The sequence below is a fragment of the Heterodontus francisci genome, chromosome 37 (genome assembly GCF_036365525.1).
Source record: "Heterodontus francisci isolate sHetFra1 chromosome 37, sHetFra1.hap1, whole genome shotgun sequence".
Taxonomy (NCBI): Eukaryota; Metazoa; Chordata; class Chondrichthyes; order Heterodontiformes; family Heterodontidae; genus Heterodontus; species Heterodontus francisci.
In genome coordinates this window covers 41,192,966-41,213,963 of record NC_090407.1, presented here as the reverse complement: position 1 = coordinate 41,213,963, position 20,998 = coordinate 41,192,966, and the positions used below count along the sequence as shown (strand labels likewise).

General features: G+C 43.6%; 1 protein-coding gene across 1 annotated transcript in view; it reads right to left on the bottom strand.

The window, feature by feature from the left end:
* Positions 1-16,332: 16,332 nt before the first annotated feature.
* si:ch73-206d17.1 (tyrosine-protein kinase STYK1) overlaps positions 16,333-20,998 on the bottom strand; it is a 58,425-nt gene continuing 53,759 nt past the window's right edge. Inside the window, exon 9 of the mRNA XM_068016811.1 lies at positions 16,333-16,504. Within this exon, the coding sequence (XP_067872912.1) occupies positions 16,333-16,504 (172 nt within the window). The remainder of the gene's footprint in view (positions 16,505-20,998) is intronic.

The window sequence follows — 20,998 nt, the reverse complement described above, 5'->3', positions numbered from 1 at the left end:
CGGAAGAACATGGAGACACAATATAGAATAAAGGGTACAATTCTAAAGGGGGTGCAGGAGCAGAGGGGCATAGGTGTATATGTGCATTAGTCATTGAAGTTGACAGGACAGGCTGAGAGAGCGGTTAATAAAGCATACAGTATCCTGGGCTTTATTAATAGGGGCATAGAGTACAAGAGCAAGGAAGTTATGGTGAACTTGTATAAGTCACTAGTTTGGCCTCAGCTGGAGTATTGCGTCCAGTTCTGGGCGCCACACTTTAGAAAAGATGTGAGGGCATTGCAGAGAGTACAGAAAAGATTCATGCGAATGATTCCAGGGATGAGGAATTTCAGTTATGAAGATAGACTGGAGAAGTTAGGACTGGTTTCCTTGGAGAAGAGAAGGCTGAGAGGGGATTTGATAGAGGGATTCAATATCATGAAGGGTTTGGACAGAGTAGATAGAGAGAAACTCTTCACTCGCTTGGATAGGTGCAGCTCCAACAACACTTAAGAAGCTCGACACCATCCAAGACAAAGCAGCCCACTTGTTTGGAACCCCATCCACCACCTTCAACATTCACTCCCTCCACCACCGACGCAGTGGCAACAGCGTGTACCATCTATAAGATGCACTGCAGCAACGCACCAAGGCTCCTTAGTAAATGCACTTCTGTCACCTCAGTCATTCATTATGATCGGGGGCTTTGTGTGGGATAGCCCAAAGCTGACAGCAAGCAATTGTAAGTGGGATAATAATAATTGAAAAGAGGAAAAGGTAAAACCAGGTTTCTTGTGCATTGGAGCAAAGTTTGCATGACCGGAATGTCTTGGTCAGTTGCTATGACATTTCTGGGGAGGGAGATTTATCCCCGAGTGATTTAAGAAACTTAACCAAGGTTAGGCTAAAGGAATTGGCAGAAAAATTAGCGTTAGAATTAAAATTGAAGTAATAGCACAGCATTTGAAACTGGAAGAAAAGACGAACCAGATGGTAGTGCAGCTGAATCAGCTTGAACTTGAAAAGGAAACGGGAAAAGAATTGGAATTGAAAAAACTTGAGCTTGAGCAGGAAAAAGAATTGCAAAAACTTAAGCTTGCACAGGAAAGATAATTGACAATGAAAAAACTTGAACTTGACAGGGAGGAAAGGGCAAAAGAGAAAGCATTCCAAAGAGAAAGAGAAGAAAGGGAATTTGAAGTTAAAAAGCTGGAACTAAGTCAAAAGAGTGACCTTGGCTCCAAGAAAAAGTTTGTTGAGAAAAGATCTGACTCCAGTCCAGGATCCAGTGGAGAGCTGTTTAAATTTGTGCATTCCTCCTGAGGTTTGAGGAAAGGAACGTAGAGGCATTTTTCATTTATTTTGAAAAGGTAGACAGATGAAGTGGCCGAAGGAAAGCTGGACACTGCTTATGCAAAGCAGGTTGATAGGCGGAGCTCATGAAGTGCATGCCATGCTTTCTGAGGAGGTTTCTGAAGATTGAGAGATGGCAAAAAAGACTATTCGCACTGCTTACAAGTTAGTCTCTGAAGCTTACTGGCAGAAATTTCGGAACCTTTAGAGACAGCCTGGGCAGACTTAAATAGAATTTGAGAGGGTAAAGCAAATGAATTTTGATTGTTGGATGCAGGCACTAAAGTATAGACCAGGTAGGAAAACCTTAGAAAAATAATTCTCCTGGAAGAACTTAAATATTCACTCCCTCTGTTAGTAAGAACCCATGGAGAGAACAAGAAGGTTTCAACAACCAGACAAGTAGCTGAGATTGCTAATGATTACGAGCATGTTTACAAGCCCAAACCCTTTGTCCGTCACCCCCACAAACCCAAGAAGGATAGATGGTGGGAGGGTGAAAGGAAGGCGAGTAGCCAGGGATGAGAATGGACAGCTGGTAACACCCGGGATCTCCTCCTCAGGTCAGAAAGGAAGATGCTGAGGATGGAAGTGAGGTCCGAAAGCCTAAGTGTTACCATTGTCACAAGGTGGGACACCTTTGTGCAGAATGCTGGAATTTGCAGGGTAAACCCATGGGACTTATTGGGCTACACAAGGCCAATGCAGAGAAAGGGTCCCTGGCCGAGAGTATGACAGATCAGGCTGTAGCTCTGACTGCAGCTAGAAGGCCAAGTACAAAACCTGCTGTGAGTGCAGGGATCATGAATAAGATACCGGAGAGCTATAGTGAATTCTTGTCAAAAGGAAAAGTAACTCCTTATCCCTCAAGTGAGGTAGGTAAACCTACAGGTATACTTAGGGATACAGGAGCCACCCAAACTCTTTTGCTAGGGAAAGGCATAACCTTTCCACCAGAGAGCACACCGAATGCCAAGGTTTTAGTGAATGGTATCGGCGGGGAGTGTACAACTGTACCTTCTATCGGCTGCACCTGGAGCGTGGCCTAATGTCTGGAATGGTAACTGCAGGAGTTGTCCATAGTTTGCCCATGGACGAAGTTGACTTACTCCTGGGGTATGATTTGGCTGGAGTGAAGGTAGTAGCTTCTCCAGTAGTCACGGAAAAACCAAGTGAAGTTAGAGAGACAGAACAGTTGCAGGAAAAATGTTCCGGGAATTTTTCCCTCAGGTGCAGTGACCTGAGCAATGGCTAAACAAGTTCCTTTGTCAGAGGTCAAATTGGCACCAGAGACAGATAACTGAAGCTTTCTTTGGGGATTTGGATAATCCAAAGGAAATATTCAATAAATCTTCTCTGATCAAGGCTCATGTCTTGCAGGCCCCCACCTGCCAAGAATGAGGGATATTAATTTTGTTATATGAACATTGATTTTAAACTTGCTGGGAAGAAAAGACATGTTACAAGGTCAGACACTTAGCTGAAAAACATTTGCATACTAACAGACAGTGCTTGTGGAGACAAAAGGACACATTCAACCCACAATGGATTTTGATCACCAGACATTGAAGGTGTAAGGAAGAGCATTCCAGAGACTGCTAAGGTGACACAATCCACAAAAGCTAGGACTGGTTAAACCAGCTGGTCACATGACGAACTGGCTGGTCCAGGGTTTTTTGAACTAGCCACACAGTTTTTGATCTCAGAAAAACTGTTTGCCACGGGAGTGAGAAGACCTCTCCTGTCTGCTCCCATCTCTTTTTCACAAGCCTCTGAACCCACTGAGAACACATGAACTTCAAGAGAGAAAAGACTCCTACATCGAGCAAGGTTTAAGAGGAGTACAGGGCCCCAATGAAAAGCAAGACCTACCTACAATCAAGGACTTTACACTGAGCTCCAAGAACAGTAACCAAAACCATCTTCAGATATTGCTTCAAACTTGTCCACTTTATTTCTTCTGCTCTTTTCTGTCTCCATCTGCATGTGTGTATCGCGCGTGCATGCTCGCATGGGCATGTTGCGTATCCGTAGGCGTTAACCAAATTAGAGTTTCAGTTTAATAAAGTTCAATCTTTTTTCTTTAAAGCTAAGAAAACCTGTTTGGCTCGTTTCTTTGCCTTATAATTAGAAGTTAGTGAACAAGGATTGACCAAGGGGGAGCAGAAAATACGATGTGTTTAAAATTAAACCCTGTTACAGTGAAAGCTGAGAGGGAACCCTCGACTCCTTTTTCACTGGGACGTAACACTCAGCAAGCTGATCCAGAGTTACATAAAGTGGCACAATCGGCTCTAACGGAAGCTGAAGTAGAGGGAGTTCTGGAAGCCTACTATTTTAAAAATGGGATTCTGCTGAGGAAGTGGAGACCTCCTCACAGACCTGTGAATGAAGAACAGACCAGATGATGATACTTGGGCGGTACCACTGGGAAATATTAAGGATAGCCCATGAAATTCCTATGGCAGGACATGTAATGATCCAGAAGACCCAATCATGTAAAGGTCGACATTTTTACTGGCCAGGTCCTTTCAAGGATGCGGTGCAGTTTTGTAAAACGGGTCATACATACCAGATTGTGGGAAAACTACAACCTGCCGTAAAACCGGCACCTCCAATTCCCATATCAGTTTTTGGGGAATGATTTAGTAGGCTGTTGATAGACTGCATAGGACCTTTTTTTTAAAAAAAAGAGATACAGCACTGCAACAGGCCCTTCAGCCCACCGAGTCTGTGCCAACCAACAGCCACCCATTTATACTAATCCTACATTAACCCCATATTCCTTACCACATCCCCACCATTCTCTTACCTACACTAGGGGCAATTTACAATGGCCAATTTTACCTATCAACTTGCAAGTCTTTGGCTGTGGGAGGAAACCAGAGCACCCGGCGGAAACCCACGCGGTCACAGGGAGAACTTGCAAACTCCGCACAGGCAGTGGATCGCTGGAGCAGTGAGGCTGCGGTGCTAACCACTGTACTGCCCCAAAACCGAAAACAAAAGCAGGACACCAATATATACTCACCATCATGGATATGGCTACTCAGTTCCCAGAAGCCATTCCCTTGAGAACAATTTCTGCTAAGGTAGTGGTAGAGAAGTTAAGCCGGTTGGCTAAAGCTAAGGAACAAAAAAAGCTGCGGTTATATTGCTCTGTGTTGTCTGGAGGCCACGGAGGAACAAATTTGCAAGGAAATTATAGAGAGGGGCAAAAATGATAGGGTAGTTATAATGGGGGACTTTAATTATCCAAACATAGACTGGGATAATAGTGTAAAAGGCAAGCGTTCCTAGAGTGTGTTCAGGAAAATTTTCAACAACAGTATATTGCTAGTCCAACAATTTTTCTTCGCTCACCCCTTTAAATACATGTCGCCCTTTAAATGGGATGAATTTTAGTTCCAGGGTCCCAATCCTGATGCCGGGCTGAATTCCAGATCGGTAACCCAGCAGTAGCTTTGGCAGGACCCTGGAGCAGATGTTGGTGGAGGCAGCCAATTAAAAGGCAGCTTCCAGGAGCTCTGTCCAAATATGGTTGGCAGGTGGGCTTTGCAGCCAGGAAGGCCAACGGGAGCGTCCAGGGCTCTGGGCGGCCGGCAGCCCTACCAGGGTAAGTGGGCATTGCTGCTGTAGGTGGGGGACTGTGAGGGGACCTCAAGATGGAGGCATCCTCTGAAGACCTGTAACTGAATAAAATACACACTATGGCCACAGCTGCCAGGCCATCACGACAATGGTGGGGGGGAAACTCCTCCACAGATGGCTTGCGGCTGTGTCTGTGGCCCTCCCGGCCCAATGGATCCATGCTGGGCTGCTTTCAAGATGCACCTCTGGCCCCCTCGCTCGACCTGCTACTGGGAAGCCACCACCATTCCATTTACAGGCTCCAGCCATAACAGGAGGGGATCCCTGTCCGCTGTCTGGAAAATCCAGACTGTGTGGAGAACCGTCAGTGGCACTTAATTTTGCCTAATTGCCTATTCACCAATGGTGGGCAGGTAACAGTCATCCTGACAACAGACCAGGTTGTTGTTGGGTTAGTGGGGGGGGGGGGGGGGGGGTGGATCGGAAGGGGCGGGGGAACATGTTGACAGACCAGCATGCCAGCCAGTAGTGAGAAATGGCTGGTATGTCCACCTCCGAATCCATCTCAAGACAACACGCTGGAGAATTCAAAGAATAAATGTTATAATTACTGTGAATAGTGGCTGTAGATTTATCTGTTAATTTATAGTTTTCTTTCACTAGCGTCTACCAAAATTTGACCTTCATATTTCACAGATGAAGGAAACTCTAGTCCACAGTGGACTGGGATTCATTTACAGGAGTAGCTAGTGATACTGAACACAAGGTGAATGTCTAGTGCAAAAAAAACCATAGCAACAAACGCATTGGGCTTGGACATTCAGAACTACACCTCAATCTTTTTAATACAATAATAGGACTGACTTTTGAAATCAGCACCTTTTGAAGTTCAGTTTGCCCATACATGCATGCATGACGACTACCTAAAATGTTCCCTGCATCCCAAGGTGCAATCCTATCTTCCCTTAGGTGGTACTCCTATCCCTCTGGCTTCACAACCTTTGTTTAACTCTGCATCATTGCTAACTTTAGCCCTGGTTGTGCTATGTCTTGCTTTTTTTTTATTCTTTGATGCCACATAGCTCTTAGAGGTGATGATTCAAGCCCACTACTGCTATTTTTTGTTTTCATTTCCAAGACAAAGACTGCTTCCATTGGCAAGCCCTCATTTCCTATGAACTGAACCATGATCTACAGAACAAAGTAATCTGCGCAGGCAAACCCTGGGTGGACAATGGACCTGTTGCTGCTAACAGCCAATGTGTTTGATTCCACTAAAATAAAAGCAAAATACTGCGGATGCTGGAAATCTGAAATAAAAACAAGAAATGCTGGAAATATTCAGCAGGTCTGGCAGCATCTGTGGAGAGAGAAGCAGAGTTAACGTTTCAGATCAGTGACCCTTCTTCAGAACTTCAGGGTTCCAGCCTGTCCATCATCTACAAGGTACAAGTCAGATGTGTGATGGAATACTTTTCACTTGCCTGGATGCGTGAAGCTCCAACACTCAAGAAGCTCGACACCATTCAGAACAAATCAGCCCGCTTGATTGGCACACCATCCGTCACCTTCAACATTCACTCCCTCCACCACCAGCACACAGCAGGAGCAGTGTACACCAACTACAAGATGCACTGCAGCAACTCACCAAGGCTCCTTCGACAGCACCTTCCAAACCTGCGAACTCTACCATCTTGAAGGAGGAGGGCAGCAGTTGCATGGGAACACCACCACCTGCAAGTTCCCCTTCAAGTCACACACTAACCAGACTTGGAAATATATCACCGTTCCTTCACTGTCGCTGGGTCAAAAAACCTGGAACTCCCTTCCGAATAGCACTGTGGGTGTACCTACCCCACATGGACTGCAGTGATTCAAGAAGGGGGTTCACCACCACCTTCTCAAGGGCAATTAGGGATGTGTAACAAATGCTGACCATGCCAACACCCACATCCCACGAATGGATTTTTAAAAAATTCATCAACACAAGCAAGATGTTGAATCAGGCCATGTACTGTAGATGGTGAGAATTTCACAAATTCACAAACCAGATCAGATCTGATCTTTCAAAAACCTTACAGAACTTGAGACAAAATAAAAGTTTTTTTTCCAGAGAGGCGATAGCTTGATTCTTTAGCAGCTCAACAGAAAACAATCTGCAAGATTTCTGTTGCTAGATACCTAGAGAGCCACATTCCATCCTGTGCTTTATAGACAGGGTAAAGTGTGACTCTCCTCTAAGAATTACAACCTCATTGCATAATCCACTAGAATCCTTATTTGTAACAAGCAACCTTGACTAATCTGGACAAAGTAAGCCACAAAAATCATAACAGGAACAGTTGAAAATCAAGTTGAAGATAGCTCAGAGCCAAGTGAATGTACCCTGGTCACCACACCCCAAATATAATCTTTGGCTGAGAGTGGTAGCCACGACCTACTTCCCAACCTCCCAGATTACCATTCGTAAAGAGACCAATGGAGCATCAGAAGCACTCCTTGTTGCTCTAACTCTCAGCTTTGAGTCAGGTCTTGAAGAAGCCACTGGGTTGAGCATCTCTTTCCCCACTATGGCACAATGGGGAGCTCGCGGGAAGACTGATTTCAGCCAGTTGCAGAACTGGTACCAAATGATCACTGGCTGTTAGTGCCAGGAAAATAGCAACAGGAACAAAATCATTGACAAAAAGGGACAGGTTGCTAGGAGATAGGTTGGGAGAGATACTCCACATTGTGATTTTGTTATGTGCTGGTTCCTTGACAATCTAAACACTGTCAGCTGATTAAAGACAATAGCAGGAACCAAAACTCACTAGATCCCACACATTGGAGTGGCTGAAATTTAATGCAAAATGACAGGTGAATGATTAGGTTATGGTTAATTCTGGATGTGAATTCCAGATTAAAAACTGGACTATGTTTCACTCTTTTTCCTCATTGTGAATGGACTATATATTTTTCTTCTGTTATTTATATTGCACTTGTCCTCACGACATGCCCAGAGCATTGAATTTTGAGAGTTTTCTGATGAAAGCAGCAGTGTGGAACTGAACGCCAGCGAGAGAACTGAAAACATTTCAGTAATAACTATATTTATATTTAAACAATCTCTAGTACAGCTTTCAGGGCTGGTTCAAGATGTTGGGGGAGGGGGCCTGTAAGGGCTGCTGTGTAGGCCCCTTACCCTCCTAGATTGTACTACTTGAGTATTGATGCTGTTCGCTGTTATTCCAGGAACACAGCCCCCATAAATTCAAAATGGTGCAATCCATCTGGTAAATTCCCCTGTTCTGTTTAGGGATGTGCTTTGCTTCCTGGGTAACTATAAAATGATAAAGCAAGTATACGCAAAGTTCAGCTACTCACTTAGCAATCTTATCAAGGTCCAGATGGGCTACCAATTCAATCCTGGTTTTTGAAATCAATTGAAGAATTCCTATCTGGTACTCCATCTCTGTCTATTAATGTCCCTTTCCTCTTTTGATTTCTATGCTCTCCTGTATCTGCTATTCATTCCCTCTTTATTTTCATTTCCCTGCTACTCTCTCTTCTTAGTTCTCTTACTCGGTGTTTTCTGCTGTTTGACTGGTATGTCATCCCCTCCTTTTCTCTGCAGTGGTTGTTATTCCCTTTTACTTTGATGTCAGTTACTTTCTTCCCTTCTCTTTCACTCCATTTCATTATGTCTGTTCCCTCTGGCTGATCCTTGTGCTTCCTCTATTATTCCAGTGATCTCTACTCCTTTCCAACTGCTCTAGTGATCTTCCAGTGATCTCTCCCAGCTCCCAAAAGTGCCCATATTCTGTGCCACACACACACCCCTCCAGTTCCTAAAGAACTGATCAATGTGTTATACGGGTTGGCTACCCTCTCCTGACCCTGAACTGGCCAATTAGTATGCCTTTGGCAGCTTAGCAACAGCAACAGACACAGCGGAGTTGTGCAGAATCTGTGTCAGCTCAGGGCCCTTATGACTACTGGATTCACAGTGCTTTAAAGTGCAATTTAATGAAGCACAGCTCCAAGCTGGCCAGAAACATATGTCGTTGACTGGAAGATTTAACTTCATTCAATAGGGAGAGAGAAAAGCTGCCTATTGTAAATAATCTATTCTTGCGATAGTTCATATTTTCTTAACACATCATAGTTTGCCACTAAAGCAGTTTGTTCAGAAATTTTCCTGTAAACCTCATTATATCAATATCAAGTAGGCATTCCATGTAGTCAATAAAATTAGAGGCAAACTATTACTCAGCTGGTTCTAGATCAACTTGGGCATCCAATACAATAGGTGATTTTAAGTTTGAGAGTAACCAATACAGATTCCAGTTGGTTAAAGTTCCTTGTGTAAAGCTTTGAAGAAAGCCAAGATGGCATGTGTCCAGGATCCGGAATGAATTATGTGCAACAGCTCGATAGAAACTGAAAATTAATTGCACTTGAGTCTAGTAATAAAATCTTCAATATCTCAACATCACTGCTAAACTGCTAACTGACTTTCATTCCCAAGTGTTCTTTTGAACATTATCTTTGTAATAGATTACTGATCACTAACTATGAAATAAACGCCATGCAAAAAGATTATTAGGTGCCTTATGAGGTATAGCTGGAGACAATTGCAGTGAGGGCGGCATTTCATTAATAACTCTGGTGATGCTGGGAGCACGGACAAAGGTTTGCAGGAATTGTATCTGTATACCCATGAGCTGGCCACAGATTTCCCATCTCCAATGCATCCTCTCATAATGCTAGTCCAGCAGGGCATTATTAACTTTGCGACTGACCTGTGTGTAAGGAATGGATTTCCAGACAAGAGCATGTATTCAGGAGAGTGCACTGCAAGATGCCAATCTTCAATGACAGAGTCTGTACAGACATATCGGGCGGAATTTTGAATTTCCCACCCGCTTTTCCTTTCCATTCTCTTGGCGGGATGTGCAATGTGCAGCCGATCAGATACTGCCAGCTTCTTGGACTGCCAAAGTTGAAAGTTGCTCCCATTGTTTGTTACTAGCATGAATATAAAATTCAGACTTTGGCTCAAGCAACTCTTGCTGGCTGTAAACTCCTACTCTTAGACAGCCATAACAGTTTAATTTGGAATTTAATACAGTTAACTAAATAAATATGGAATAAAAAGTTAGTATCAGTAATGGTAATCATAAAACTAAACACAAAGTGCTGGAAATACTCAGCAGGTCAGGCAGCATCTGTGGAGAGAGAAACAGAGTTAATGTTTCAGGTCTGTGACTGTTCAGCAGATCATGCAGCCTCTGGCAGCAGAGTATATTGCCACCATTTTCTGTTTTTATTTCAAATTTCCAGCATCCACAGTATTTTACTTTTGTATTTGTGATAATGAAACTACACGATTGTTGTAAAAACCCAACTGGCTTGCTAATGTCCTTGAGGTAAGGAAATCTGCCATACTTATCTGGTCTGGCATGTGCTTGACTATTAACTGCCCTAGCAAGCCACTCAATTGTATCAAAAACCTCTACAAAAAAATCTAAAATGGCAAAATTGAACAGACCACCTGGCAATGACCTAGGCACCGATTCTGACACAAAAAAGCACACCCAATCCTGTCAACTCTGCAAGGTACTCTTTCCTAACTTCTGGATACTTATGCTAAAATTGGAAAAGCTGGCCCAGAGACAAGTCAAGCAACAGCCCTTACAGAATCATACTTTTCAGCCAACATCCTAGACTCCTCCATCACCATCCTACTGACAGGACAGACCCACCAGAGATGGTGGCACAGTGGTATAAGTTGGGAGGGAGAGACCCTGGGAGTCCTCAACATTGATTCCAGACCCCATGAAGTCGCAGGGCATCAGATGAAACATGGGCAAGGAAACCTCAATGGTGGACAATAAAGGGAAGAGGAAACTCTTCACAAGCATCCCCATCCTGAATGATGGAGGAGCCCAGCATGCAAGTGCAAAAGACAGGCCGACGTATTTGCCAACATCTACAGCCAGAAGTGCTGACTGGATGATCCATTTCAGCATCCTCCTGAGGTCCCCAGCATCACAGAAGCCAGTCTTCAGCCAATTCGATTCATTCCACGTGCTATGAAGAAACGGCTGAGCACACTGGATACTGCAAAGGAGGCTTTGAGCCCGGTCAACATTCCGGCTATAGTGCTGAAGACTTGTGCTCCAGAACTAACTATGCTTCTAACTAACCTGGTCCAGAACAGCTACAACACTGGCATTTACCCAACGATGTGTAAAATTGCCCATGTTTGCCCTGTCCACAAAAAACAGGACAAATTCAATCCAGCCAATCACTGTTCTGATGAAAGGTCACAGACCTGAAACGTTAATTCTGCTTCTCTCTCTCTCGAGATGCTGCCTGGCCTGCTGAGTATTTCCAGCACTTTGTTTTTATTCTAGCCAATTACTGCCCCATCAGTTGACTCTCAATCATCAAAGTGATGGAAGATGTCATCGACAGTGCTATCAAGTGACACTTACCGATGTATATTTTGGGTTCTGCCAGGATCTCACGCCTTCAGACCTCATTAAAGCCATGGTCCAAACATGGACAAGAGAACCAAATTCTAAAGATGAGAGCGAATGCCCTTGACATCAAGGAAACATTTGACAGAGCGTGGCATCAAGGAGCCCTAGCAAAATTGAGGTCAATGGTAATAAGGAGGAAAAATTCTCCGCTGGTTGGAGTCATACCTAGCACAAAGGAAGATGGTTGTTGTTGTTGGAGGCGATTCATCTCAGCCCCAGGACATCACTGCAGGAGCTCCTCAGGGTAGTTTCCTAGGCCCAACCATCTTCGGCTGCTTCATCAATGATCTTCCCTCCATCATAAGGTCAGAAGTGGGGATGTTTGCTGATGATTGGTACTGAACATTCTGCATTCATGACTCCTCAGCTACTGAAAGAGTCAATGCCTGCATGCAGCAAGACCTGGACAACATTCAGGTTTGGCCTGTTAAGTGACAAGTAACATTCATGCCACACAAGCGACAGGCAATCTCCGAGAGAATCTAACCATCTCCCTTTGACATTCAACATCATTACCATCGTCAAATCCCCCACTATCGACATCCTGGAGTCACCACTCACCAGAAACCTAACTGGACCAGCTACATAAATACTGTGGCTACAAGAGCAGGTAAGAAACTTGTTATTCTATGGTGAGTGATTCACCCCCGATTCTCCAATGCCTGTCCACCATCTACAAGGCACAAGACAGGAGTTTGATGAAATACTTTCCATTTGGGTGGATGCATGCAGCTGCAACATTCAAGAAGCTCAGCACCATCCAGGACAAAACAGCCTGTTTGAGTGACACCCCATCTGCCACCATAAACTTTCACTTCCTCCATGATGGGCACACAGTGGCAGCAATGTGTACCATCTACGAAATGCACTACAGCAACTCACCAAGACTTCTTCGAAAACATCTTCTAAACCAGGGTTGTGCAACCTTTTCAGGCAGAGGGCCGCATTACAATTTTTGCTTGGCCCGAGGGGCCGGTGAGCAAATTTTGAAAGATAAAGGCATTAAAAATTTATCTTAATAAAAACAACAAATGTGCATCTTCGTGAAGAAGCTTTAAATAAAAAGACTAATTTATTGACTTACTTTCTCGTCACTATATTGAAAACTGATTTAGTGACATACCTGGCATTGATTTTGCTTGCATAAGTAGCCAATCTCTGCCCACACACATGATGTAGCGATGCAGAGTATTCTGGATAGATGTACATCTTTCAGGAGAGATCTTGATCTCTCTTCCTCCTCTCCCCGCGTTGTTTATGCACATGTCTTGTTCTCTCTCCTCCCCCACCACCACCACTCTAAGGGACACAGATTGAAAGTTTTGTGCAAAAGACGCAGGGGGAATATGAGAAAGCGCTTTTTTATGCAGTGGGTGGCAATGACCTGGAACTCGCTGCCCACATGTGTGGTGGAAGTGGAGTTAGAACATAAAACATAGAACATTACAGCGCAGTACAGGCCCTTCGGCCCTCGATGTTGCGCCGACCTGTGAAACCATCTGACCTAAACTATTCCATTTTCATCCATATGTCTATCCAATGACCACTTAAATGCCCTTAAAGTTGGCGAGTCTACTACTGTTGCAGGCAGGGCGTTCCACGCCCCTACTACTCTGAGTAAAGAAACTACCTCTGACATCTGTCCTATATCTATCACCCCTCAACTTAAAGCTATGTCCCCTCGTGTTTGCCATCACCATCCGAGGAAAAAGACTCTCACTATCCACCCTATCTAACCCTCTGATTATCTCATATGTCTCTATTAAGTCACCTCTCCTCCTCCTTCTCTCTAACGAAAACAACCTCAAGTCCCTCAGCCTTTCCTCGTAAGACCTTCCCTCCATACCAGGCAACATCCTAGTAAATCTCCTCTGCACCCTTTCCAAAGCTTCCAAAGTTGATCAATGACTTCAAGAGGAAGGCAGTTTGCCACCTGAGAGAAATAGACTTGCAGGGCTATGGCAATCAAGCCAGGGAGTGGGTCTGACTGCATAGCTCCCTGGAAAGCTGGCATGGGCTCGATGGACAGAATGGTCTCCTTCTGTGCTGTAAGTAAATGACTCTTCGACTCTCTCTCTCTCTCTCTTCCCCCCCCCCCCCCCCCCCTCTCTATCTCTCCCCCCACCAGTGTCTCCAGTGTTCCCCACTCTCCACTCAGTGTTGCCTGGTCAGTGTTCCCCGCTCGCTCTGTCCTCCCCTCTCTCCCTGCCCCTCTCTCTCTCTGCTCCCCACTCTCCCTCTGTCGCTCCCCCTCCCCGTCATATAGTTGCAGAGAGTGGAATGCTCAGCAGGCAGTTGGTCAGTTCTTTTAAAAAAAGATCGCTGTCAGTTTCACAGTTGACAGCTGCTGAAATCAGGAACAGCCGTTTCCCAACAGACTTGGGGCTTTCCAGCGGGCATTTTTTTTTTTAAAGTTGTTTCTGATGCCAGCAGCTGTCAGCTGTGAAACTGACAGCACGATATTTTTTAAAAGGCCACTCTGTTAGAAGACAAAAGGGAAATTTCCCATCTCCAGTCACGGTGAGGATGAGGAACAGCCCTGGATGGAAACTTTTGGTGGGCCTGATCCTGGCCTGCAGGCTGTATGTTGAACAACCCTGTTCTAAATCAATGACCTATATCACATAGAAGGACAAGGACAGCAAGCGAATGGGAGCACCACCACCTGCAAGTCACATCCCGATTTGGAACTATATCACCGATTCTTCATAGTCACTGGGTCAAAACTCTGGAACTCCCTTCCTTATAGCACTGTGGGTGTAGCTATACCACATGGACTGCAGCAGTTTAAGAAGGCAGCTCACCACCACCTTCTCAATGACAGTTAGGAGTGGGCAATATAAATGCTTGCCTTGCCAGAGATGCCCACTTCCCGTGAATGAATAAACAAAGTTGTCCAACATGCCCTCTAGTGTGAAATATGAACTCTGATATGGAATCAACCACCTACATTGATCAGCAAGGCTTTGAGTAGCAGGGTCCAAAAGTAAAAATGATCTCTCTAAAGCCTGTCAGAATAGTTACAATTATATCATTAGAGAAAGGAACACTTTGTGCAACATTAAGTTCCAGTTGTGAAACTCAAGCTAAGGTTTCTTTTTATTTGTTTATTTTAGTATTAATATTTAACATTTACATTCTTCTGTCAGATTTTCAATGCTGAAGATAACCCATTGTGTTCATCCATTGCCCAAGCTATCTCTATCAACCTTTAGTGACACCAATTATTTTGTTTTCAGATGGAGAGTTGGTAACAAAGAGCCTTCACCAATTTGGGATAACATCCTGCAGGTTATTGAAGACAACCAGCAGACTGGAGTTAAGTGTCCTTAATGCAGGAAGTCCTGCAAGAATCGCAGTAAACTGAGAAATGTTCAATTTTCATAATCTGTTTTTGTCTTCAAAATAAGATACTGATCCAGTCCAACATGTTGTCCATCTTTAGGGGAACCTTGCTTGGCAAATGTGAAGCTTTACTGTACTGTAGTTTCCATAGCATTGCTTTTAGGTTAAGGTTGGATGTTTTCTATGACTACACACATACTCCATATAGAAACCTCAAGTCTGAAACAAATTTCTCCATCTCCTAGTGAGTGAGGTTGCACCAGTGTAGTACTAATTTATTCAGACCTCCAGTTCCCAGGCACCATTCCTGGTCTGTGATGCATTGGTTGACCTTTGGTGGGTCAGGAATTGGATCACTATTGGGCAGTCCTTTAGGCTAAAGAGAAATAAAATCAGCTGAGGCATTCTGTTGCATTGTATAAGGGTAGGTCAGGCTCCACTGTGATACCTTCATTGTCAGTACCTTCAGGAGAAGGTGGTTGGGGTGGAGGGGGGTGGGGGAGAGAGCACAAGGGGGTGGAAGGGGAGGAAATTGGTAAAGAAAGGTGAGAATTGACATAGATGGACGTGCCCATTGGCTCTGTTTCATACTGACTGCAATGTTCCAATTTCAAACATATTAAAACCAACCAAGGGGAGTAACAAAATTTAATTTAACTCTCTTTAACCCAATTTAATTTTCCTTTCTGTACCTTTGTACAGATGTTTTCCTGCAAAACACATGCATTCCTGTAGATACAGAACACTTCCAGGCTAATTAATAGTACAGAGTGACCGACCGCCCCCCTCATTTGTAACTGCCCCTCCCCAAAAAAGTGCCTTAGTTTTACAGAGACTATGGTGCTGAATTTCCTCAAGGCATCTCGTGCTCCATTGCTGGAGGCTTGGCGGAAACCTTGTTGACAAGTGGAATGGAGGAAGCAACATGGACACTACCTCGTCTCCACCCCCATCCCCAAGTTAGAAAGTTTAGTGTAGATATGATAGAGAAAAAATATTGATACAAGTACAGATAATTGCTTACAACAAACTTTTGCATTACTTAACCGAGAGCTGTGGACTCTTTTCATTGCTGATCATTACCCTAGTACTTTGGAGATGGCATTTTTCTTCATCTCTGGCAACTGTTACTGCCATCATTGCGACAATCACAATCTCTTCTAGAACATTCCACTTTCTTTGGTTGCCAAACATCAACAAAGAGCATCAGTGCTGCTTTTGGAAGAGAACAACTGGTTTCATATTAAATTCAAGGTTCAGCAGTCGCAGCAAATTCACCTGGCAACAAAGCAACTTTCTGTTGCCAAGTTACCTCAGCTGATGATCGCACCTTGAAGTCTTCGATCAGAATAGCAGCAGTCAACCTGGTAGATTGTACTCACAGTTTTCATTTGGCCACCTAGTATGCGATTCCCATTTTATTCAGCTGGGTAAGAATTTTACTTTTCAGCTGTGGCCCTCAGTGAGCACTTAGTTTCAGACACTTGTTTATGAATTGCTCACAGACTTGCTGTCTTTGTAGTGTTTCTCATTAAAAAACCCCAGCGGCTTGTTTGTATTGGTTGAGGTCCAGATCATCAGCTATTTGCAGCAACTTAACCCCATCAGCATTGTTCATTAAGGAATCCAGTTTATTGATCAACTGTGACCAGCTTGGCCTGTCATAGGGTTTCCACTGCCAGCAGTGTTTCATCAGGTCATATCTGGAGGGGAAGCAGAGAAAAAAAAAGTTTAATTTAAAAGATTACTGATCAATTTTTCAGGTTGGTAGTGAGGATCTTGGATTCTATGTTACTATATGCAAAGTAATCAACATGGGCGGTATGGTCATTCCTTTTAACAGTGGGAAGTACAATCTCTCCTTTGTTCTCTGTGGCATCAAATTCCTTTTAAGAACAAATGTCACTTCTGAGCAATAGTGCAGGACCTCCTGTTACTAATACCAATTGCTCAGCAACTGGAGGATGTCAACACTATAACGTTAGAGGTAGATTTAGGATCATCGTGTCTCATTTGTAGGATTTCCTTTCTAAGTCCACTCAAGAAACCCCTCTCCATAGTATTTATTTTCTACTCATGCTCTCTACTAGTTCAAGCAACGCTTCCTCAGGCCTTAATCACTTCCAGCCTATTCTACCACACTGTGACTACATGGTCAAACCTACTTAACCGAAGTGTAACTTTGCTCACCTTATCCAGGTCCCAGGCATGTCAAAAGAGTTTCCCATTTCTGCACATTCCAGGGGACAGCCGCAGAAAACTACTTGCTTTCTGATCATTCAGTGGCAGACAGATTTCATACACCAATGATCATAGTAACCAATAGAATCATAGAATAGTTACAGTACAGAAGTCGGCCATTCAGCCCTTTGTCTCTCTGCTAGCTCTCTGCAGGAGCAACTTTGTTGTCCCACTCCCCCGCCCTATCCTCATAGCTCTGCAATTTTTTTCTTTTCAGATAATTATCTAATTCGCTTTTGAAAGCCCTGATTGAATCTGTCTCCACCACACTGACTGTCAGTGCATTCTGGATCCTAACCACTCACTGTGTAACAAACTCTGCATCTCCCAATAACAATTTCCCATCTGTCACCTCTGAATAAATGCCTAACTTTCCAATTATCCACTAAGTTTGTGCCAGATTTTGAAGAGGGGCTTCACCAAACAAGGGCCAAAATACTAATTATTTCACCTCTTCAAATTTATTCCAGACGTTGTCATGCCCTACTCTCCAAGAGGCCAAAGTCATCAGCTTAGTCACATCGTTCCTCAGTAATTCTTCAGTTTTTCCTTGTCCACTTAGATAGCCTGAACCATTCACTGCCTAGTCCATTTCTATAAGAGTGAGTGTTGAAGAGTCTACTTACTATATTGAGACTCCCATCTCAAGCTGTGCAGTCAATTTGCCCACAAACAGCAATGAGGTAATGCTGGTTGAGGACAAATATCGGCCACGACACTGAGAAGAGCTTCTCTGCTCAAGGTGGCATCTCCAAAAGTGCAGCACTCCCTCAGTACTGCACTGGAATGCCAGCCTAGATTACGTGCTCAAGGTTTGGAGTGGGACTTGAACCCAAAACCTTCTGACTCAGAGGCGCAAGTATTACCCACTGAGCCACAGCTGATATCCAAAACAGCATTTTCAAAGTGTTCATGTTGGTTGTACAGGGTCAATAATAAGAAAAAAAAAAATCACTTCAAAAGTCTCAGTAGTTTTGTCACTTTAATATTAGTATTTCTTCCAGTGTATGAACTGAAAGGTAAAAAAAAAATGGCTGACCCAAGAAGACTGGAAGTCTCCCGAGCTGCCATCAAAGGTATATTTAACTTTTGCAGTTTTCTTTTAGTTTAGAGCTCTAACTGCATTTAATACGCGTCACCACATCCCACCCCCAATACTTCTCAGACAAGAGTTGCTTGTCTAAAATCTAATGAGTTTTGTTTTCGACCCAACGTCAAATCATGGAAGAGAATATTTCTGAAAACATAATGAAATGTGTTAAATAATCAGGTCACGAGTATAAGAGATTGAAAGCATCATGGATAAATTAAGTGGCTAGGCTAAGGAAATGAGATCGGAATTTATATATGAATAAAATGCACACTGATGCACAAAACAGTTATCCAATAAATCCAAAGCTCCTGTCAGGAGAATTAATCGAACAGCTAAATACTGAAGGACATTTAATTATACCCTCTTACAGTCAGCTGTTCTAATCATTGGCAAGCCCACATTTTGAATACTGTGTACAGGTTTAGATAGATGATCTTCAGGGAACCAAAGATGATATTTTGGAAAAGAGCCACTTACAACGATTCAGTTATGATAAAACAAACTATTTTTTCATGGGGGAGAAAAACAAATTGAGGGTTTAAGATACAGGAGACAAAATACTGGGAGGTATATAGTGCAGATGTAAACAGATTTTTATTTAACCTTGAGCTACAGGGTGGTGGAACTAGAAGCTACGAGTATCCAGTCAGCAAACCAGAAGGAAGACCAGCAAATAAAAGAAAAGAACCAAGGTCTGATTTTCCACTATGGGCATAAACAGGTCCCAGAGGTTGAAGCAGGCATTGGTGTCTTCCTTCATTACAACAGTGACTACACTTCAAAAATACTTTATTGGCTGTAAAGCGCTTTGGGTGTCTGGCGGCCGTGAAAGATGCTAAATAAATACAAGCCTTTCTTTTCTTTCTTTCAAGCTGTTTCCGTGGTCTGGGTGCAATCCAGGTCCATCCCTTGGCTGGGCCTTGCAACAGTATATCAGTATAATACAGGTATATTCCGCCACCAGTGTCTTATTGGCTGGATATCAGCAACCAAAAGACTTTGGGGGCTTTAGACTATCTTTGGTTGCTGGGTGTAGGAGGGCAGGGGACAGGGAAATTGTCAAAAGAAATTCTGAAACTTGCCTGTAATGTTTCCAGCCTGCCCCCATGACCCCTGCAGAACCTCTAGTCAACAACAGTCTGTGTGCAGTCAACTACACATAGATTCTTCAGAAGCCCCTCTGCTGGGGCAACCAAAAGGAACGGGAGCCGACCATTCAGCCCCTCCAGTCTGGTCTGGTATTCAATTAGATCATGGCTGATCTGTATCTTAACTCCATCTAGCCATCTTGGTTCATAATTCCTACTACCTTTGCCCAACAAAAATCTATTGATCACAGTTTGAAATTTTTAATTGACCCCTGGCCTCAGCACACTTTTTGTGGGACACAGTTCCAGATTGCCACTTGACATTGTGTAAACCAATGTTTCTCTGCATCACACCTGCATGGTCTAGCTCTAATTTTAAGGTTTTGCCCCCCGCCCCCTCGATCTGAACTCTTATCAGAGGAAACAATTTCTCTGTCTGCCCTATCATATCCTTTAACCTTCTTAAATACCTCAATTAGGTGATCGCCCCTTGATCTTCGATGCTCAAGGGAATAGAGGTCCAGTTGATGTGTCTTTTCCTTTTAGTCTCAATGATTAAAAGTGGAGGAAGAATGAAGCAGAAGGTTGGGAATGTCAGCACAATGAATCCAGAGACCTGGAATAACTGCTTCGTGCCCCTCTTCCTTCTTCCTGGGATGTTGATTCTCAGGCACAGGGAAGAGAAAAACCTCCCCCCTTCATTGTCTTCAGAATGGCAAATTTATGACAAAGACACAACAAATTCTATGTCAATCAACTGCTTCAAAAAATAAAGCTGGATTAATATCTAGTTACAAACAGAATTCAAAGATTACGAATGGGAATAGAGAGAAAGAATGCCAAAATACTCCTGCAAATTCTAATGATGCCTATGTTACTAGGTCCATGAGATGTGCTCTAAAGAATCCAGCTGGTATCAGATGACTGTGAGGTTGCAAAGTGGAGTATCACTGATTTATAGGATCAAAGAAATTTCACAGCAGTTTGTTTTGGACATTTTATATGGGGATGTTACCAATTGACTGCAACAAGACACATAGGCTAGCAGAATGGGCAGACAAATGATAGATGGAATTTAATACAGAAAAGTATGAGGTGATGCATTTTGGCAGAAGGGACAGAGAGGGGCCATGTAGACTTAATGACACAAGTTCTAAAGAGTGTGTGCAGGGACAGAGGGACCTGGGGGTTCATGCACATAAATCTTTGAAGATAGGAGGACATATTGAAAGTGCTTAGCAAGGCATATGGGATCTTGGGCTTCATTCATACAGGCATTTAGTACAAGTTATGCTGAACCTTTATAAAGCTCTGGTTCAGCCACAACTGGAGTATTACGTCCAGTTCTGGTCACCACACTTTAGGAAGGATGTGAGGGTCCTTATTATCTGAATGGTGAGAGATTGCAGTGCTCTGACATGTACAGGGATCTGGGAGTCCTAGTGCATGAATTGCAAAAGGTTAGTATGCAGGTTCAGCAAGTAATTAGGAAAGCTAATGGAATGTTATTGTTTATTGGGAGGGGAATTGAATACAAAAGTAGGGAGATTATGCTTCAGTTGTACAGGGCATTGGTGAGAACACATCTGGAGTATTGTGTACAGTATTGGTCTCTTTATTTAAAAAAGCATGTAAGTGTGGTGGAAACAGTTGAGAAAAGGTTTACTAGACGAGTACCTGGAATTTGGGAGGGGGGTGCGGTGGCGGTGGTTGTGCTACGAGGAAAGGTTGGACAGGCTAGGCTAGTATGCGCTGGAGTTTAGAAGAGTAAGAGG